Below are 21,944 nucleotides of genomic sequence, written 5' to 3'. Positions count from 1 at the left end.
CAAAATGGCTTCCTGCTGCTATGTAAATATGTTTTATTACAATGTAAGGCTATAATGAATGAAGAAAATGCACTAAAATGACGAGACTGCCTCGGCATGTTACAGTAATAACTGGATTAAAGTGCAGCAGTGAGAGTTCAGCTGCACAGTGACAAAGAGCGTGTAACAGAGCAGTAAAAGTACTCAGGACATTAAATATGCAACTATGCAATTACTGAAAACTCTCTGAGCGATTCTACGAATCCATAATGATGTTAATCATTCATCATAGAAAACACAAGCTGCCATGGACCAACTGCAAATGTTAACATCAAGAGCATTTTACAGGATTATCAGTACGTTACTTATGTACAAAAAAATACGATAATAATAATAAACATCCTCAACTCAGACTTACCCTACTCCACTAATACAGTTCCTGCCTCCCCAAATCTGAGCTTTCATTTCCCGACTATTGCTTTTTCTGTTCTTGGATCTCTATCAGTTCTGTTCATGTTAGTGTTTTTTATTATTTTGTATTCTCAATTTTGCATCTCTTTGTGTTTTTCTTTCTGTATTTCATGTAAAGTGTCTTTGAGTACCTGGAAAAGCACTATTAAAGTTCTATCCATCTATCCATCCATCTATCCATCCATCTATCTATCCATCTATCCATCCATCTATCGTAGGTCATTCTGATAGTTGCCGTGGGTCATTTTCTCAGCTACAAGTGTCTATCAGAACGTACCATGTCCTGTATAAATGCAGTTCACTGTGGCGGAGGACTTCCTGTCAGGGTCAGTTCCCCTGAACTCGGCCAAATGAAATCACGCAAACGCCAGCTCGAAAGACTCTACATAAAACCGCTTTAACTGTCCGTCTTCAAGCCTGCTCAGACTTCCTGCATGGACACAAAGACACCGCTCCGTCCTCCTGCCGTTCACGAATTATCCACTCGGGCTCCTCAAACCCCAAGTCCCTTTTCTCAACAATGAACTTAAAAAAGCCTCGTTTCCCCGACCGACCTGTCTACCATCACTTTCGGAACGAAAAGTTCTCCCAGTACTCTTGACCCCGTCCCTTTAAATGTGGTGAAAATCTGTCTCCAGCCATCTCTCCATACTTAACCCAAACGATTAACTCCTCCCTCGGCTCCGGTTCGGTTCCCACTCTCTCAAACTGGCAGCGATCAGCTCGATCCCCAAGAAACCTGGACTGAACTTCCAGCCCATCTCCAACCTCTTTCACAAATCAAATGTCACCTCGCCAAGAGTCGACCACAATATCGGCGTATCTGGGCGAAAATGTCGTGATATTTGCTTTTCTCGATGTCGCCCAGCCCTGACCGAACTGTTTGTGGTCTTTGTGCTCTGTATCTGTTTCAGAGCGCAGCTGCATCATAACTTAAAGGTTTATTTTAAACTTTTTTCTCTCTCGCAGGGGTCTGGTGTTCAACGCTGAGGGCCGAAGGTGAAATAAGAAAACAAGCAGCTGGAATGTGGTCCACTGGGAGCTCGCGAGCCTGAACCCTCTCGAGTTGTTTTCTTTGGGCCGAGGCGGGTCAACCACCTGGAGAAAATCCAAGTGGAGTGAGCACCCGATCACACACAGATGAGTTTGGAAAAGGGAGCAGGCAGCGTTTTTTTGTTGTTTTTTTTTTTTACAGTGTTTAACAACAGCAGGATCTAATGCAGATAGAGAGAACGCAGGACGGGAAATACACAAGAAGAGAGGCCGGTTTGTGCCGCCGTTACACCGGCCGGCCTCTGTCCTTCTGTCCTTTTAGTAGCACTAATCCTTCGTCAAATCCCCTGCAGGCGAGTGCCATAAAAAGCCCGAGACGGGTCTTTCTTGGGAGGTGACTGCCAGGATCCCGGGTGGCGAGCATCGGCCGCGCTCACCTGCGTGGCTTTTTCCGTCCAGCCTGAGACTCAGAGTGGCAGTAATCTGGAGCATTACCGATTCTTAACTGTAGCCGGCTCACTAACAGCATCAACGTAGAGCTTTGAAAGGACAAACTACAGTATTTTCTGGAAAAGAGGCCTGACTGAGGAGCTATTGTTCCACCCCCGGCCCCTCAGGAATCCAGACAGCTGCAGCGCCCCGCTGACAAAACACTCACACGGGTGTGAAATTTTCTAATATCCCACGGACGTGTCTTGGAGAGCTGCCTCTGTCCTCCGAACTTCTTTTTTAGCACGTTTTCACAAACACGACAGACGGTACTGATTGGTTTTGTGTATTCTTACTGTTTCTAGTTTTTGTCTAATATACTGTAAAATGCTGAGACATCCCTCCGGCTGCGGCCGCGTTGAGGAGGGGTGTGACGTTTACCAGCATCCACGTGTTCAACTTTAGAAGTTGGTTCTGTAATAATTTGTTCAGGGTGGAAAACCTGCAGAAGTTCTCTTGTCGAAGACAGAAATAACTTTAAGATTATTTAAACTGACCTCAATAAAGAGTTAGAAAACCCAGAGAAGCGTCTCCCTGAGGAAAATGATTGTTATGAAAACTCAAAATGTTTTTGGCTGAGTTATAATAACCTCAATTTACTTTTCTTTTTTTTTTTTACTGCATTCAGACACTTTTCACTGGCATTTAAAAAAACTCTGAGAAACCTGAGAAAATTGGTTTGATTTCTTTCCCAAAAAAACAAACAAAAAAAAAAAACGGGGAAAAAAAAGCTTGGCAAGAAATCCTAAAAGGTGACAGGAAATAATCTGGAAATTATCTGGGGGGGGGGTATTAGAAACAACTAGAAAAACAAAACTCAGAACAAACAAAAATCAGGAAAAATGACCATAAAATATAATTATACTTTTCTTAATATTTCCATTTCTGTCGTTACAGAAAAAAAAACATTTTCACCACTTTCTTGGGGTCATTTTTTGTTGTTTTTTAAACTTTTTTCCCTGTTCATTCTTATGTAATTATCTTGTAATTTTCTGCTAATTTTGGGGCCATTTATTCTTGAGTTGAGTCTCTTCCCATGTTTGAGAAAGAAATAAAGCCAGTTTGTTCAGATTTCAAAGGATTAAAACGATACGACTGCTCGTGGCATCATATCGTGCTTATGCACGGTGGAAAAGTTTTGAATGGAGTTTGCATACAGACAAAGACATGAACACTACAGCGCCTCTGGGGATTTAATTCAGATATTAATGACTCATAGTATAAAGTATATTAAAAGTATAATTTACCTAAATAACAACATATTGAGATATAAATCATCTTGATAGCATTTTAAGTGCTCTGTAGGAGCAGATATATGAAGCATCGGGGTCTTAAAATGCAGGTTTTTCAGGAATAGCTCGTTAATTATGAAAATGTATTCAAATGTAACCAGTGGTGGAGGTGAAGTATTCAGGTCTTTTATGTAAGTAAAAGTACATAAACCACACTGTGGTGTTGTAACAAGTCCTGCACTGAATATGTTACATAAGTAAAAGTAAGTATACTCATGAACATGTACTTTAAGCATTAAAAGTACTAAATCCAGAAGAAAATAAACACCCAGTTCTCAAAATTTTTCAAAATAAATTAGAAAACTACTTAAATATTTATCAAAAATAGCCAATTAATTTTCTGTCAAGCAACTATTTGATTAATCGACTACTTGTTTCAGCTGTACTTGTATTAATTAACAGTAAATTAGTAGTTTAACCCTTTGAAACATTGTTTTCTTGTGTTGCATTCATTCGCCTTTTCACAAACCTTTAAAGCTTTGAAACCTGAGCACACGAGAAAAAAAGGAAATTAACAACTTGCATTGAAATTGAAAAGTGTTTATAATTATTTGAATTATATATTTAAAATAATGTTATAGAAAATAAATCTATTTTTATGGCTTCCTTTAGGCCATTTCCTTGTTTGTTTTTCTCTCTTTTTTTTCAGATTTGTAGTTATTTTTCTTGCAATTTTAAGTAATTTCTTTACAATATTTTGTGCAATGTCTTGCACAGTTACTTCTTTTTATGTTCTTGTATGGAAACGGGCCAATTTGCTCAGGTTTCAAAGATTTAATTTATAACAAAACATCATATTTTATAAAGTTTTCTTTTGATTTTCATGCAAAAATCTTCAAATTCATACTTAAGCAAATGTACCTGGTTACATTTCACCACTGCGTTTAACGGCGAGAAAAAAAAGGCAAAAAAAGAGTCTGAGTGTGATTGAACTAAATACTGCGTGTCAGCTGACCCCAAACAACAAACTTCCCTTCTCTCAGACCAAAATTAACACGACTGTGTCTCATAATTTGACGATTTTTATTAACATGTGGACATGCAAACCATGGAAGGTTAAACCGGGCAGCCAGTTGCTCCTCGAAGCAACAGGTGCACATATTAACACGTGAGCTACATCTCATATTTCTCAGGTACAGAGAGCATGTAAATATAGCCAGCAAGACGACTGACAGCACAACAGTCTGGAGGACGAGTGCACATGAAGGTTATATAAGAGCCCCGCCGGTGTCCTCTGCTCGAGGTAAAGTGCCAAACTCCGCTCATTTCTTTCGCCCGCAGCCTCCGTTTTAAGTCGATGTTACTGTCGATAAAGTGCTCCCACGTCTCAGAGGAAAAATGTCTAGACGGTTTTTACTGGGACGTGGCGACAAATGTGAGTCTTTTTCTGCACTGATGTTAGTAGATATACAGACAGAATTAGGGACAAAAATATATAGAAAAATCACAGTTTTTTCTGTTTTTTTGAGACAAAACGTTACTTTCTGTACTGCACGTAAAGATTTAAACCACTCGACCTGCTTTGATGTGGGGGCCACTTTACCAAAATGACAGGAGGGCCAGGGGCCACTCGCAGCAGCCCCTTACATGGTTCTAGGATTTAGGACATATCTAGGATTTTAGGATGTTTCTCAGATTTTAGGACATTTCTCAGATTTTAGGATGTTTCTCAGATTTTAGGACATTTCTCAGATTTTAGGACGTTTCTCAGGTTTTAGGACGTATCTAGGATTTTAGGACATTTCTAGGACTTCAGGATGTTTCTCAGATTTTAGGACATTTCTCAGATTTTAGGACGTTTCTCAGATTTTAGGATGTATCTAGGATTTTAGGACATTTCTAGAATTTAAGGATGTTTCTCAGATTTTAAATGTTTTCTTTTGGATTTAGCATGTTTCCCAGATTTATTGACATTTTTAGGATTATAGGACGTTTCTTGGATTTTAGCACGTTTTCACAAACATGACAGATGGTACTGATTGATTTTGTATATTCTTACTGTTTCTAGGATTTTGGGATATTAGGGGCTTAGCTAGGTTCTCTGTTGGGGGTGTGGGGGATCCTCCACTGGCACCACCTGGTATGCTGTTGGGGGCCAGATTTGGGCTGTGGGCCGTAAGTTGAGTATCATTGGTGCAGAGTGAGACTGCATAACCTTTCTAGATCTAGATCTATATCACAGAAGAGACGGAGTGAGAATCAGTCCACGTCTAATAGAACAAAATGGTGAATAAGTGAATCTCTTCATGGCCGAGATACAGAAAAACGCCGCCATCGTCGGACTGTGAAAGGAGATGTTGGACGGAGCGTCACGTTACTTCTCACTCCTGCTAGAATTTAAATGACCCTCAGTGCAACACAGCTCGGCAGCAGCTTACGTAACGAGATTCATTTCCTCTTTGGAGGTCCCCAGTGAGCTATAAAACTTGTGTGGGACTTCTCCGCTTACACAATCGTGCCTTTCACACCTGCCCTCGTGTACTCATACATTAATGCAGCAGCCACTGTGAGCCGTCGAAGGAGAGAACAACAAAAAGGCGGCACGTGCTGTGTGGTGAATTTAAAACGGGGAGCGGTTCAGATGTCTAGACGAGAACAGAAAATGTGTCGGGCTCCGGAAAAATAAAACAACAGCAAAACCTCTTCCTCTTCCCAGAGCGATGAACCAGCTGCTTCACCAGCTCTACACCCAGAAAACACTCCTTATTTACATTTACTGGGTAAAAAGCTAAATAACATCTCAAAGAGACGCAAATACAACAAGATATTTCCCCTCAAGATGAAGCTGTGTGGGAGGAAATCCCAAAGGTTGTTTCCAAACTGTGAGAAAATGTGATCAGAAGTTCACCGGGCTAATTGATGCAGGATAAATAATTAACAGCTCGCATTAATGCAAATCAACCTGCAGGAGATGAATCTGTTTGGAGAAATGTCACAGTCTCATGTTGAGGATTTGCACGTGGAAGATGAGTCAGTTATCTCATTAAAAACTCGCCGGGCTGAAGTGAGATGATGTCATACTGTAAACTGCGTTTGATGCAGCTGCAGCGCGCAGTAAAATAGTCCCACCACATGAGCCACAGCACGAGGTTCCCATCGTTTTAGAGCTCTAAAGAGAACGACACGTGTTCCCACTCAGCGTCAGATAAATGTGATCAGGTTTCTTGTAATCGAAGTTTAGGGAAGTCTCTGTACCTGTTATTTATGTGCAGTGACCGCCCTAAAGTACTGTTGCGGCATAAAGACCTGAACACAACAGTTCAGTTTTTGGGGAAATGCTTTGCCAGAGAGTAAGATGAGAAGACTGATATCACTCTTGTATCTGTTAATATGAAGCCAGCAGCAGCTGAGACAGACGCAAACAGCTAACAGGCTTTTTTACAGGTTTCACCTCTCTGAGACGATTATGTGAGCAATTTAACAGCAAAGTCAAGTCCATACTGGCAAAAAAAGGATATTAAGGCAAAAATATGAAGCAAAATAGCATTAATAACATTAAAGTTAAATCTGGATCCTTTAACAAATATTTAAAGTTTTGAAAAATGAGCAAATGTGTTTGATTTCTTCCGGAAATATGGAAATAGGCAATGTGCATCTTGGCAATAAATTAATAATAAGTAAACGAAAAATGCCCTAAAAAAGAGCAAAAGAAAAATATTCGAAAATTTAAATAAACATATGGGAAAATGCATACATATTTATCATAATTATATATTTAAGATTATGTTAGACATATATTTATGTATTATTTTAACACCCTTTTTAGGTCAATTACTTGTTTGTTTTTGCTTTTATCTTTTCTTTTTTCCTAATTTTTAGGAAATTTTCTTGTAACTTTTACTAATGTCCTGCTAATTTTTGGGGTAATTTCTTGCAAAGTTGCTCATTGCCTTCCTCTCATGTTCTTAAAAGAAATCAGGCCGGTTTGCTCAGGTCTTGTAAAGTGCCCCTAGGATGATTTTTTTTCTGTAGTTTAACTCGGAAGCTGACGTCTCCCTGCTTCTCTCGCCTAAAAGCCAATGAAATTCTTCCATTGGATTTTGGGTCATTGCCAAAAATAAGCTCTGTGGTAAACAAACGTTTATGATGCTTACATGTTTTGTTCAGCAAGATAATCTTCAAAAATGGACACCACTTTTCTGGATTTTTAAAGCCTAAATCCCACCTTCTCTTTCTAACTAGCCGTCCCAACAATAAAGGCAAGAATCCAATTTTTTAATGAGCGTGGATGTGCTCCGATAATTTCTGACCTGGCTGCACAGCTTATATTAGTCGTTACTGGTTCCATGTTGGTTTTCTTTTGTAGTTTTGTTACAAAAATATTGTGATCAATACAAATTTTTCCCAGAAAGTTAAGGCAACTTTATAAAAGTAACATTAACTTCACAATCCAATCAATTTCTAAGATGTTTTTAAGACATTTAAGACACAATTTTTGGAATTTCATTTTTTAGAAGGACCAGCGGAAACTCTGATCTAATGGTTTTCTTAAATACTTCGCCCCAAAAGTAGTTTTACAGTTGGGGTTTTGAACAGGTTTAAGGGCAGAAATGTAACTATCAGAGGTAAATGTTGTGTGCACATTGTAATGGCCGTAAAATAATGACACCGTCTGCGTTTTGGTTCCCTATAAGCCTCGCCATGACTTTGTCATTCTGTCTGACTCTGATTACAATCTTGGGGAAAACGAAGGCTCGATTCACTGCACAAAGGATGTGTGTCAACCATTGTGCAATGAAAACACAGGAAGTTGATGGTGCTTTTGTCTTCCTCCGTAGTTATCCCCAGTTATCAAACAGCATCAGTGTGAGTTCTTCGTAGTTTCGTAGGAAACGGTGGAACATCTAAAGAAACTGTGAAAAGCAAAATGCAGCGCGTCCTGTGATGAGGTTAGTTTCTGTGCTCGGAGGAAACAGAAAGTGATGTTTTCAGAATATTACCTCTTGGAAACATTTAAAAAATTGTCTGTTTCCACTTTGAGAAAGATCAACATAATGTGATAATTAGCTTTATAGGCTCTGGTTGAATTAATTAAGTTTAGATTGAACTTCACTGTTTTTCCACCTGTTTCCAGTCTTTATACTCAGCTAATAATAATAATAATAAATTAAAGAAGGACACAGAAAAAAAGTCCATAGCATAAATAAATAGATCTGAATAGCTGCTGGCTGTTGCTTCATATTTCACTTGAAAAAGTATTTGATTTACCATCTTATTCCCCCAAATATTTCATTTTAAAAAGTATCTGATTGGGGCGTCCAGTGGCTCAGTGGTTAAAGCAGGCGCCCCCTTCCACACTGTCACTCTGTCCTGTCTGAAAAAGGCAAAAATGCCCAAAAAATGAAAGAGTATTTGATTTACCATCTTATACCTCCAACATCAAGTGTCTTTGATTTATATTTCCCAAAATGTCAAACTATTACTTTGACCTACCCTAAATACATTTATCAGAATTGCGTCATGCTATAATAAATCAGTCTACTGATGTGATTTTTTTTCTTTGCAAAAAAACAAAAACAAATCTGACCTCAAAATAAAGAACAGTACAACATAAATAAGGAATCTCTTGAATGTCCGTTAATAATTATTACTGCTTAACCGATGAACTACTTTAGGAACACGCAAGACACTAGATTATTAAGTATCCCATAATTAATCTGTTTACTGGTGATGTATGAGGACAGCTACAGCTAATATGGAGGTAAACAGCGCACACACACTTTGTTTAAATGTTTAAAAACTGCTGATGTGAGCACCGCTCGCTGGGTTTACGTGCGCGTGAGAGATGGTCGGCGTTTGGTATCAGCGACTGCTTTTTTTTATTTGGCATTTTAGGATTCGGTAGTTAAGTTGAAAGTATTGATCTTGGAGTTTGAAGACGTACTTTGCATCTTTTCAGTATTTTGGGATTTTTGGACTGTAGGTTGGACGAAACAAAACAAAGGTCAGCTCGGGGTCTGATAAATCTTGAAGGACATTTGTTACTAATCTCTTACATTTTGAATGGTTGCATCTGATAAGGGCTGCAAGTAGCGACTATTTTTATCACCAATTAATCATTTTGCCAGTGAAAAAGTCAGAAAATATCGAAAAATGCACTGTTGATTTCCCAAAGCCCAAGCTGACATGTTAAAACTGTGTTTTATCTAAACAACAGTCCAAAAATTCAAAACTGTTCAGTTTATTATCGTGTATGACAAAGAAAAGCATCAAATCTTACATATAAGGAGCATGAAACCTGGAATTGTTTGGCTTTTTTGCTTAAAAATAATGACTTTGATGCTCAAAATTGTTGTAAATTAATGTTCTGCCGATCGACTAATTGATTGATTGACTAATTTTTGCAGCTTTGCATCTGATCATTTTAAATATTTGTGTAAAATCGGTAAAGAATATAGAATTTTTTCAAAAGGTCCCAAGTTATGATGGAGGCCTGCTTTTTATTTAATAGGGTTAAAATTGCTCTTTGACCGCATTAGAGTGAACATCTCATGTCTGCTTTTAGAGTTTCGGGGAAATCGTCGTTATCTCATAAGAAACAATACAATCAGCATCCAAATATTTCCGTTCCGTGTTCCTGGTATTGTTATGAAAAGCAGCCCAGTACGCAGAGAAAGATCCAGTTCAAAGACGAGATACACAGATGCTATTAGTAACAGTCATGGGACGTAATGCACTGAGAGAAGCGGTCTCACTCGAGAGGAACAAAGCTCGGCATTGTAGCTATTTACATGCTCACATTCTTCGCCCCTGTTTCTTCAGCCGTGAGAGAGGAGCGCACTCGCTGTCCCCCTCTGCGCTCCTCCATCTCCTCCACACACTGACGCTTTTGTGTGAGACAAAGGACAAACTTGTCTGTCAGCAGCTTCGGACGGACGGTACAAATATACCAGAGGACTCTTGTTTGACGTAGAAACTATCTAAAGTTTGGTTAGATCTTATGGGCATCTAGATGGGGCGTGATTGTGAAGAAGCCACTTTTCTCAGATGATCACATGATGAGAGAGAGAACGCTGCCGGGCAATTTTTCTTCTTCTTCTTCTTTTCCCCTCCGGCTGTGTCACGTGTTCAAAAGTGCAGATTGAATCTTGCTTGATTTCTCACACTGCATGAAGATTTCCTTCTGTTTGGAAAGGATCAGCGTGGAGAGCTGATCTCCTGACTGGAGGACACGCGTCTCCTGGAGGATGAACTCCAGCTCTGTGATGAGGATGAAATGCTCCGTGAGCTGCTCGGGGGTCGCTCTGAAGCCTCCCCTCTTGTCTGCTCCCACGTCTCCTCTCTCTTATCTCCCAAGGACTGGACGCTCTGCCCGCAGGAGAGCCGAGGGCGAGGCGGTCTGGTGGGTGGGGGGTCAGGTAGGGAACGTGGAGGGGAGGGTCAGATGTGATCCTCGATGGGGAAAACCAGGCGCGTGCCCCGGCTCAGCAGCTCCTGCTCACGGGAGTCCAGCTCACGCTCTAGTGCCTCCTCTGAGGTGCTGCCGCTCCTTTTGCCGTTGGCGCTCCAGCCTGACCCCCCGGCTGCGTCGCCGCCGCCACCGGACGCCCCGTTAGCTGTGATGGCAGTGTCACCAAACGTAAAGGTGAGGTCGGCGTCATTGCGAAGGAGGTCAGAGTCAGGGTCCCTCAGCTGCTCGTGGTTCTGAAAACACACCCACAGTGGAACATGAGGAGGGGACGGAGGGCGACACACACACACACACACAGATGTAGGACACACAGAGCGGGAACATGTGGCGTGAACAGACGTCAACAGTGTAAAGGCTCATAAGGGACACTGGATTTACAGGAGGGAGGGAGGAGACGCTCTCTTAGTGGTCTGAACTGCAGCAGCTGAACACAACAAACCAGTGACCTACTGTACCCAACGCACCCACAGCCGTCAGAGCGACCTCCGCCGATACGCAAGTCAGACGCCCCATTTAAAAGCTCACGTTGCATGCTGGGTAAGTAATGAACAGCTTTAAAATAGTCACATGAGGTTCTCACAGCTTTAATTGACTGGCTGACGATCAATAGTCCGCCCATGTCCCCGGGGAGGACAGGATGAGTTAACATCGGGTCAACAGGGAATACTCGGATGAAGGGATAAAAAAAAGAAAAAATTACATAACCACGTCTCTCCAACAATTATCCAGGAGGGAAACGGGGCAAAAAACTCTAAATAAACCCATCAGACATTTTATGCAGTTAATAAAAGGTTTTTTTTAAATGATATTTTAGCAGGTTTTTAGCACAGAGAGAAAATACCTTAAAAAAAGTGAAAACATATATGTTTAGATTTAGAAAAATTAAAAGAAAAATGTAAAGAAATATTCTCTCATCACCATGAACGAAGGCACTTTAGTTTATTTTGAGTCCTGCAGCCATCAACACTCACGACAGCACCGAGTATGTTTAGTCTGCGGCTGAAAATAGTCGCCAACAAAGGCACCATTTACACCTGTTTGTTTGCTAAAAATAATAGCGCTCAGCTATTTTGGGAAACTGTTTAGCCTGATTAAAAAGTGTAACCATTCATATGTGAGGCATTTTTAAGGTATATTAAGAGGGAATGGTCTGTTCCTGTTAGTCAACGGCATCAGAGCTTTTTTCTACTTCATGTTTCAGCTCGCTATATTTAGTTTTCTTGGTATGTGTGAGGGCAGCACAGATGGAAGATAAACTCAGAACTTCTCTGTGTTTTTTGCTGCGTTCGTGTGATGTCGGAAGGGTTGAGTTTCGTTCTTCCAACTTTGTTGTGTTTGTGTGTTTAAACAAGCAGTTTATTTATATTTTTATATATTGTTTTATTCTTATATTTCTATATTCAATCTAGGTCACGCTACATAGACAGCAGCTAACACTCATACCATATTATACTTAACGTGATCAAAAATTGATTTTCAGTACGGAAATTCATAAAAATTGCCATGTTTATACATTTATGACGTTGAGTCAGCAGCTCGTGTTACAAAATAACGTTATCAGTGTTAGTGTACTCACCTAGCATGCTTTATAGTTCAAAAATTGCTCGCTTGCTGCAGCTAATAGATGAATAAACTAAAATGTGCAACTCCTAAAAGTAAATGAAAGCAATTCAGCATCAATTGTTGACATTGTTTGCTTGCTTTCTGCAGCCCTGAAATGTCATGCAAATGTCAAGACTTGGAGGGCCGTAATGTGTTTGTAAGTTGTAAAAACAGTAAAAACGTTATTTCGGAGGAGCACCTGAAGGCAGCATAAGTAATAATACTACACAGTGAAAACACCTTTAACAGTGATTTAAGGTACATTACGGAGGATTTGTTGCCTACTGTTTGTAAACAATATCATCAGCTAAAGTGAGAGTAAAAGCCAACCCAAGATTTGTTATATTTGCTTTATTTCATAACTGTCTACGATTTTCATAGCTTTCTTTTGGATGTGTGTTGCTCATCGTTTGGCACCTGGTTGTTACCTTCTTAGAAAGTTCTGACCACACGTGTGCGCGATGCCCAAAAACATCTCAAACACAGCAAAACGAGAAGATAAAATGAGCCAAAATTACCACTACCACGCAGAAGTCCAGTTACACTTAAAGTTTACATACATGTCTGTGAAAACACGGATGCTTCACTCACACACACGCACGCACACACGCACGCACGCACGCACACACGCACACACCAGCAGCAGCGAACATCTAGATCTAATCAATCAGCAGAGTTTCAAGATAAAATCCAAAATTAGTGTCAACAATTCAGCATCTGACCAAATTCCTCCCTTCCTGTTCCTGAGATATGATGTTGAATAATGGGCAGAAAGGTGTTTTACTTATATTATTATTTTATAGTGAAGTTGACCTTTGAGGTTATAAAATGTCATCACTTCATCAATATATCCTGTTTGAAATATGTGTGAATTGTCAAATAAGTGTTTTGTGAGTTCAAGGTGACCTTTGACCATCAAATTTAAATCAATTCATTCTTCAGTCCACATGGATTTTTAGGAAACTCCCTTCAGGCCTTCATGACATATTAAGTTCACAAGAATGCGAAGGATGCAAGGTCACGGTGACCTTTGACCATCAAGTCTAATCAGTTAATCGTTGTGTCGAATTTGAAGAAACTCCCTTTAGGCGTTCTCGATATGTTGTCTCTCCTCTCTCATGAGAATGCAGAAAAATATGGGTCATAAGAGCAGATTACTTCTGTAGGAGTGTATACGTTGTTCTAAAAGAAAATCCAGCATAGTATATTTTCAAAGATTCAGAGGGAAATCACAGACGTTTGGAAAGTATTAAAAGAAGGACTAATGCACTGTTGTTTTTGTCTTTTTGTGGGATTTGTTGACAATAACAAAAGCAGAATATTGCCAGCATAATCCTTCAAAAACAGTGAGTTTAAGTCTTTTAGACAGCAAAGCCCTCGGGAGTTTTGTTAGCACACAGTGTGACAGAACGCTTCGAACTGGTTTAAATTAATAAATTAGTTTAAATGTTCTTTATTTTATTATGTTCTTTTATTAAGAACTTCAACTGCCTCACATGAGACAACATCTGAGTTAAAACTAGGGGTTGATCGATATTGGTTTTTCAGGGCCGATTACTAGTACTTAATTAGACCGATATTTGCAACTGATTTGCATTTACAATAAAAACGAAAATCTTTCTGTCAATATTTAGAATTTGGAATAAAATGAACTCTAACGGAAAACTAAAAACTGAAACTTTGAACATCAAATACAGCAAGTTACCAGCAACTTTTTTTATATAAATTCAAGTGAAAATTTAGATTTTAAAAAAAAAGCTCCCTGAGGTTTTATAGAGTGAAAGTTCCTCCTGTTCTGACACTTTCTTCGTACTTTTTAATTAATTAACTTTATTGGCAATCACTGAAATAAAATGCTGATTCAGATTATTGGCAAAATACCAAATCTCAGCCGCAATAATCATCCAGGCTGATAATCTATCAACCCTTAGTTAAAAACAAAACAATCAAAACGGAAAAACTAAAATTCCTTCAAATTTGAAGCTTCAACAATAATTTAAATGTCAATATTTAAAATGACAGTTTGAGGTCAATGGGGAACAAAGTTTTCGTGTTTGTGGAACATTTTATTCCCTCCCCATTTAATTATATCCATAACTGAAGAGGAAACAGGCAGGGAGCTTTATTTAATCCCGTTCCTCTTTATTCTGCATCACACAGCGCTGGACGTTCCTGATTATATGAACCACCGAAACTCACGGCCGCCTGGCAGGCAGCGGGCAAACCAACAGCAACAAAGCAGGACAGAAAAGGAGCTAAACTTTCTCAGAATCAGCTTTAAATGAGAGACGATTTGTATCTACTGTGCTGTTAAAAAATGCATTTTGTTTTCAGTGACAGGCTCTTTGGGTCGCAGCGAGAGGAGCGTATAATACTCCAAAAAACCTTCACGTTAAAGTATTAATAATGAATAGGGGAATTTGCCAAAGTGGATCCAAGTGTGACGGTCCCGTCAAAGAGTGTTTCTGTGTTTAAAATATCAGCGCGCAGCGTCTTTCAAAACAGCGATCATCATTGAGGTGCCGCTGAAAAGGCCTTTTTGTGCCCTTTGAATGCAAAAAGGCTTCTCGACTGTCCATTTTCTCTCTCGCTGAAGGCCTCGCTGCTTTGTGTGTTTACTGGCAGCCACTGAGAATACTTTGAGGGTATTACTGTTCTCCTGAGAGAAAAACCTTCAGTATTCACAGAGAGGCTTCCTGAGGCAGCAGGCTCAGGTCTGAACAACGAAAAGGGCTAAAAACAACCACCACCTTTTACAGACATCTAACAACGCTTTGGTTAATTTCAAATATACCTAAAATTCACCTTTTTTTATTTTAGCAGCACTAAAACTTATTAAACTCAAAATGTTCAACTATTTCTTTAAATCCTCCAACTGGACGACATCCAGTGAATAGATTTTCTGCTGTTTCTACACGGTGAACATGCATTTTTCACAGATCACTGGTCATGTAGGAGTGTCACTGTGTGTTTGCTGTTGTGGTTTTTTTTAGTGCATGTGGACACTCACCTCGTACGCCTGGGGGCTGGTCAGACAGCTCGCCAGCGGCCCACAGTATGCGGGCAGAGTGGAGGTGAGAGGCGGACCGCTGTGTGTCAGAATGGGCTTCAGGTAACTGAGCAGTTATTAAGGAAAATGACCCAAAGAGCAATAAATAAGTACAATAAATGTAATTCATATCAAATATCTGTACCTCTTTTTTTTTTTACAATATGGCACACTTTATAAAGGACTTACATGCTTCAACTAATGCTTTCATAAAAGATTGGTTATTGGTTATTATCAAGGCAAGTTGAGAAAAAAAAAATCTTCACAACCAAGCAACCAAAAATCAACCCCAAAAATCACATCCTTGTCTTGGAACGCTTGTTTTTGTGTAAGTCTGCACTTTTAAATGTCGATAAGTTTATAATGTTTACAAATGGACCAAAAAAAAAGGCAGTGCAGCTTTGGGTAACTGCGCTCATAATAATGGAATACCTACCAAAAACTATGAAAGATGTGGGCTTGCTAAACATGTTTAAACAACAGCTGAAAACCTGTTTATTTAATTAGGCTTTCAATTAATATTATTATTCTTATTATTAATTCTCTCATTTTACAATTCCTGTTGGTCCCTGTTACCGTCACTTGTGTACTTTTCATCATTTACTTAATCATGTTTTTATTGTGTAATTTTGTTGTCCTTTTTGCATCTGTTTTAATGTGTTGCATTTTTACTGTAAAGCACTTTGAGCTTCATCTCTTGCATGAAAGGCGCTCTATAAGTAAAGTTTATTATTTAAAGGTTTGTAACTGATCTATAAAGCATTAGTAAATTATTAACCATTAAAGGGAAAGTTTTTTTTTTCAAGTGTGGTTGTATAAAGTTCTTATCCATAGTCCGTGTATTAGTAGATGGCAGTCTGCATGCCACTAGTTTGGAAAAGTAGACAGGAGTCTGACACAGAAGACAAGTAATGTACTCCTGTGGACGAGGGCAGCAGCAAATCAAATTTCAGCCACCAAAAAATTAACATCAGTTTATGTGTGGAATATTTTTACGGCTTTATCTTCTCATCAGACAGTAATTTCTACTGAGGAACTGGTGCTGTTATATCGCTCTCTTCAAAGCCAGAATCCACTGAGAAAACCAGTAATTTAACATCAGTGAACACAGGAGCTGCTGGTCTACCGCTGTCAGTTAGTTTGTGTTAATGAGGAACTTCGGCATTTAAAAGGTCACAAATTAAGATTTGCAAACTAAATGATCGAGGCAGCTGTAGACCAACAGCTCCCGTGTTCAGCAACTAAAATTACTGCGTTGGTCAATGAAGTCTGGTGGCTTTAATGTGAGAATAGACGGATTTAATGATTTTAGTTCCCTGTCAGAAAGGGCTGTCTATGTCTTTATTTTCTCTTTATTTCTCTTTAGTTTTGTTTTGTTTATTTATAAGATGGCTGTATTGGTTATATTGAAGTGTTTGTTTTTTCCTTCATAGGATGTTTAATTTATCCAAAGACTTAAATAAAAACTTAAATGACAAGAAAGGAACGTCTGATGACAGGATAAAGTGGGGAAAATATTCTAAATATAGCTCACACCTAAAATGATATTAATTATTTTGGGTGGCTCTCCCCGTCTTCAGCAGTAAGTTGCTTAGCTTCCATGACTGAACTGTGATTGCTTCTTCAAACTGGTTGCGTGCCGACCGTCATCTACTGTAGGTAATACACTGACCATGGAAAAGTACCCCATTCGACCTCACTACAAAAGATCCACACTGTTTCAAAATAAAGGCCTTAATATAGCTCACAGACCTTTTATATAGATAGTGGTACCAAAATATCCGATAAAACGGTTTGCAGAAGCCAATTCAAGCACAAAACAGTTTATACTGTCAGCCTGCTTAGATTAAAACAGACCTTACAGTCAGTGAGTTCTCCTCCTGCACCGTAAAAAAAACATTTCAAATGATGAATTGTGCTTTAATAATGCTGAGGATGTCTGCCAGCAGGATATATTTGGAGTTTAAATCTTTAAGGGATCCTGCGAGCAGCTGAGAGTAAAATAAATCTGTGGCGCTTGGCAGCAGAGAGCGCCGAAATCAGAAATCAAACTCACTTGTCTAAATCAGCACGGTCTGCTACCCGGGAACAAAGTCCCTAACCTCCCTGCACCACAGCTCCGTGTCATGTATGTTTATCTCAGCCTCAGAGAAAATTCCCCCCTGCTCGCTTCTGCTGCGTCTAGCACGTGTCACCAGGGAGAAAGTCTCCGCCGTGAAACGCAGCTGCTCTGCTCAAAAGCAGGTACACAATCAGCCACCTGGGGAGGGAGTTGTTCAGCGGAGGGAGGGGAGGAGGGAGGAAATGAGCTGCTAAACACAGTTACTGGAGTCTGTTTTTGCAGCCAGTCTGAGCTAAGCAAGTTATTTTGATCCCATACTGCAGAGTGATGCAAAACAGACACCAATTGTGACTCAGAGTTTTATGGACGAGTGGATATGAGACCTATTAACACTACAAGGAGCTGCACTACTTCAAACACTTCCAATTACCTCGTGGCCTAAAAGCAAATGATGCTTTTTATGTCTTTGGTTCTGTGAAGCACATGAAGGATACTTGTGATCAAAGGTGTACCACAGTCTGAAGAGCCAGGCACTCTCCTGTTTGGTTTTACTTTGTCCTTCAGCCTGGGCGCCATCCTGGAGAAACACACACAAAAATCAACATGTTAGTACGAGCAACATTTGTTGCATAACAAAAAGATCCCGGCTGACACATTGTTATCAGGGTAAAATTATTGCAGTAATTTTCATTCTCAGGAAATTTGGTTGCTAGAACTCAACTAGGGGATCAATTTGTTTAATTATCAGTAAAAAACAAGAACAAATTTGCTATAGCTGTGACCACATGCTCTGATCCATCCACATTTTGCCCATTTCTGCCAATTGGCATGAACCATTAATCAACTGTTTTTTAGCTCATGATCAACCTTGGACAAGACTGTGAAAACATTTGAAAGTTACCGTCTTTTTTGCAATAAGCCACTCGCACCATAACCCCCTTTGGCCAAGTGGCATGAACACAAACACACACCCTCACTAATACCCCTTTTCCACCAAAACTAGTGCATGTAGGTAGGTTTTTCAAACATATACCCGCTAAAATAGGCTATAGACTGCTTTCTCATTGCCAGTAGAGCAGCGCTGTGTGCTAATCTGTACACAGGGTGACTTGTACTTTTGCATATTCATGCTCCACTGGAGCGGTTTACTTAGTGGACATCATACCTCCAAAGGGCCTATAATAATTCAGTGAGAATTAAAAATGACAATATCTCCTCATAACGTAAACCATTTCCAATGTAGTACACAGCACCATCAACAGGTCCTGACAGTCACAATAATGCATACATGCATATAGCACACAAGTGCAATATACGCTGCCACCGTCATTCACTGTCATCAGCATCATCAATACTGCAAATACAATATGTACAGTTACTGTTAATGAATAAGTATGATATATAAAAAAAAGAAGTAACCACTGTTTTTCACTGGCCTCCATGTTGCTTTCTACTGTTTACTAAACCCTGTTCTTCACCGTTTTCGTGGCATACTCATCCACTACTGGCAACGGGAAAGAAGTTTAACATTTAGAAGATTTTCCCTTGTTTAAAAAACCGGCATATGAGTATTAGTAGGCTCTTATTTTGAAATAAAGGCAACATGAGAGTCGATTGGCTGAGTGCTAATGGCATAATTACTGTTATAAAGGTGTACAGGAAAGACTACGAGCATGCAGTCTCGTTTTCTGTGTTTCAGCATTTTTACTGACACATTCAGCATGTTATACAGTTTGGTGTTATGAGTGCAGTTAAAGTATAATTGATTTATGGATGTTTGATTAGATTCTTGCTCATTAAAGTAAATTATGTTGATTGTCTGCATTTATGATTAAAACACATTTCAGAGTAAAATGACAAATCCCCTCCATCGTACATAAATGCCATGCTGTGAGAAACTTCTGGTTCAGTTTCGTTTCATTTTTTCAACTTAAATCGTAATTCTAGTAATATATTTCATAATCGCTCTCAGAAAATGAGTCATTTCCATCTTACAAATTAAACAACTTCCGTGTCTTCAGACTTACAGTCTCTGCACTGCATCAATATAAATTTGCAGAAGTGGGATCGTTTCAGCGGTGAAAGCAGTGGCGATGACTTACAGTGAATAATAAATCACTTCTAAGACACTCACCCCCTGTAAGACCTGGAAACTGTCTCCACACTGCTGGTCCTGATCTGGGTCCACACCAACCCTGAATCACAGGAAGACAGTAGAAAGAAAATATTTACAATATGTGAAAATGACATAAATTACTTCAAACATTGTTACAAATGTGGCTCATATCTGGTTAGATGTTAATCAGCAGTATTTTTCAGCCCCTGGGTCAGTGTGTCTGTGACTTCCCCACCTGCGACCTCTGCTCACCGTTTTCATTTGTATTTCCCGTGATTCTGTGAGACTCTGACACAAACATGATCTAAATCTCTTTGTGGCTGCTGCAGCTGCACAGTTCAGATTTGTTTGTTCTCTTTGTGGCTCTGATACGTGTCAGCAGCCGATTCTTTGATATCCCACACATCAAAGTGCTGATTATTCAACCTTTTAGTGGCTGGAAAAAATGCTGCAAATTAGCATTCATCCCAATACACCTAAAAACAGTGTGAAGCTTTAAAAAAAAAGGTTTTACACAGTTTGTGTAGTTCAGTGTGAGGGAGAGATTTGGAACAGTTATTAACTTTATGACTCATGACTCAAAACACAAAACCACAACCTCATAAAACAAACTTTCAGTTATTTGGGGAAATCACCATCAAGTCACCCCTGACCCAGAGACAGAGACACTGCAGCATGCAAGAAGAGCTAAAAGAAACATTTAAAGGAAGTTGTTGTGTGTGACTGTCTTTTAATTTAAAAAAAAATGCTTTTTCAGATTTTTCTTACAAACTAAACCAGATTTACTGCATAAAGTACACACTAAAAATCCCTCAGTCAAAATAGACCCATTTTAGCTCAATATACTGTATCATTAACGTTATACTGTAATACTTTCAGCCTTAACGAAAAGTAAACAGGTGAGTTATATAAAAATTCTTCCCTGTACAGATGTCATGAATGTTAAAATTTGCCATAGCGACCAAAGCGTTTTTTGTATTAGGCTGTAAACATGATTATTTCTGCTGTAAATTAGGGCATTTTAACACTGGCCTCTATTGACTCTGTTTCAGAGCCAGCCTCAAGTGGCCATAAGAAAAACTGCAGTTTTTCGCACTTCTGTTTTGGCTTCATTTGCGCAAAACTTTCATGATATTTTCGAAATGACGATAAGACACAATTGCGAGATGGCTGCATTTCCACTGAGTGATGTTCTGCTACTTCTCCTCTGGCGATAACGCTCCAAGAAGCATGCCGAAGGATGTTCAAAACATTAGCAGGTTTATTACTATTGCAGCCATCACACTAGCCCTCATTATTTCCAATCGAAGGCCACGTGTTATGTGAGCGATAATGGAAAGGCAAGCACCTTATATGTGGGAGCAGCCAAGAATGAGGGATTTCTGGGAGCTGATAGTCTACGATTTTACAGAGGAATTGTTATTCAAAACTTCTGGATGGTCGGCTCAACTTTTGAAGAGTTATTTGATGCATTAACAGCTCTTGTAGCTCCTGCTGCATCATGTGACCTATAAAAGCCAAAAAGTGTTTTGGCAGTTTTGCGAAATATGGCTTTTTCAAATCGCCTGTAATGCCACCTCACGCAAGCGTATTAACTTTTTTGCGATAATTGGGAGTTTTTTCAAAATTGACGTGTTTGATTGGGATTAGTTTATATTCAAAATTTCAATTTGCTCAATTTTAGGGTTAATGGAAACCCGCCTACTTATAAGCAATTTCAACCATTTCCATTCTTGTGCTTCAAGTAAACTAGCTGCTGACAGTAGCTTCCTCAACTGCTTTAAAGTTTCTGCAGCACATATTCAGTCTTCATAGCTGGAAATAATTCCCTCCTGGTGTCTCTTACCAGCAGAGAAGGATTAAACTCAACACAAGCAGATTTTAAAGGGTCTCTTTTAATTCACATAAGCTCTGGAGCAGTTGAGTCTAATCCTTGTGGACAGGGGCCAAGGCAGAGACGTGGAGCCTTTCATGGTTATTTCTGAAACTACTCCGTACAGTAGGAGGTGTAACTCATGTGCATGGTTATCTTTAGACTTTTCCATGACAGCCGCAGAAAAAAATATCCCCTCCGAAGGCATGAGGAGCTGCATTTTCTGCTTTCCATTTTAGCAACTTGAGAAGGAGCAGGTATCAGACTGCCTTTCAGGACTTCTTCCTCTACACGCAAACACAGAAGATCTTCGGTGGCTGGAGGTTGCATGGAAGTCAAAGAACTTGTGAAAACAAAGAGGTGAGAAGCCGCCTAGCGCTGCGTCAGGAAGGAGTGGATTTTAAGATCAAGATACATCTGCCGGAGGGCCCCAACAAAGAGAAGCACGGCCCAGCACACGTTTCCTCTGATAAGAAACACCCATAAAACGTTTTACACACGCAGACTTACGTAAGAGAGTGTTACACTGACTTCAGTTCACCCACTAACCTTTAATCCTAATCCTGGAAACATTCCCTCCCTCCTTAAACCAATCAAACAGTCCACA

The 21,944-nt window shown here is 39.5% G+C and overlaps 1 protein-coding gene across 1 annotated transcript in view; it reads right to left on the bottom strand.

Annotated features, from left to right (window-relative positions):
- Positions 1 to 8,421: 8,421 nt before the first annotated feature.
- The window catches only part of slc9a7 (solute carrier family 9 member 7), a 36,628-nt gene continuing 23,105 nt past the window's right edge, over positions 8,422 to 21,944 (bottom strand). Inside the window, exons 13-16 of the mRNA XM_042483655.1 lie at positions 19,483 to 19,543; positions 17,843 to 17,925; positions 15,248 to 15,353; positions 8,422 to 10,868 (exon numbers count right to left, since the gene is read on the bottom strand). Coding sequence (XP_042339589.1) covers positions 10,605 to 10,868; positions 15,248 to 15,353; positions 17,843 to 17,925; positions 19,483 to 19,543 — 514 coding nt within the window. The 3' untranslated portion in view covers positions 8,422 to 10,604. The remainder of the gene's footprint in view (positions 10,869 to 15,247; positions 15,354 to 17,842; positions 17,926 to 19,482; positions 19,544 to 21,944) is intronic.

Source organism: Plectropomus leopardus, chromosome 3 (genome assembly GCF_008729295.1).
Source record: "Plectropomus leopardus isolate mb chromosome 3, YSFRI_Pleo_2.0, whole genome shotgun sequence".
In the NCBI taxonomy this organism is placed as follows: domain Eukaryota; kingdom Metazoa; phylum Chordata; class Actinopteri; order Perciformes; family Serranidae; genus Plectropomus; species Plectropomus leopardus.
Note: the sequence above shows the minus strand (reverse complement) of the source record. Positions and strands in the feature narration are given on the sequence as shown.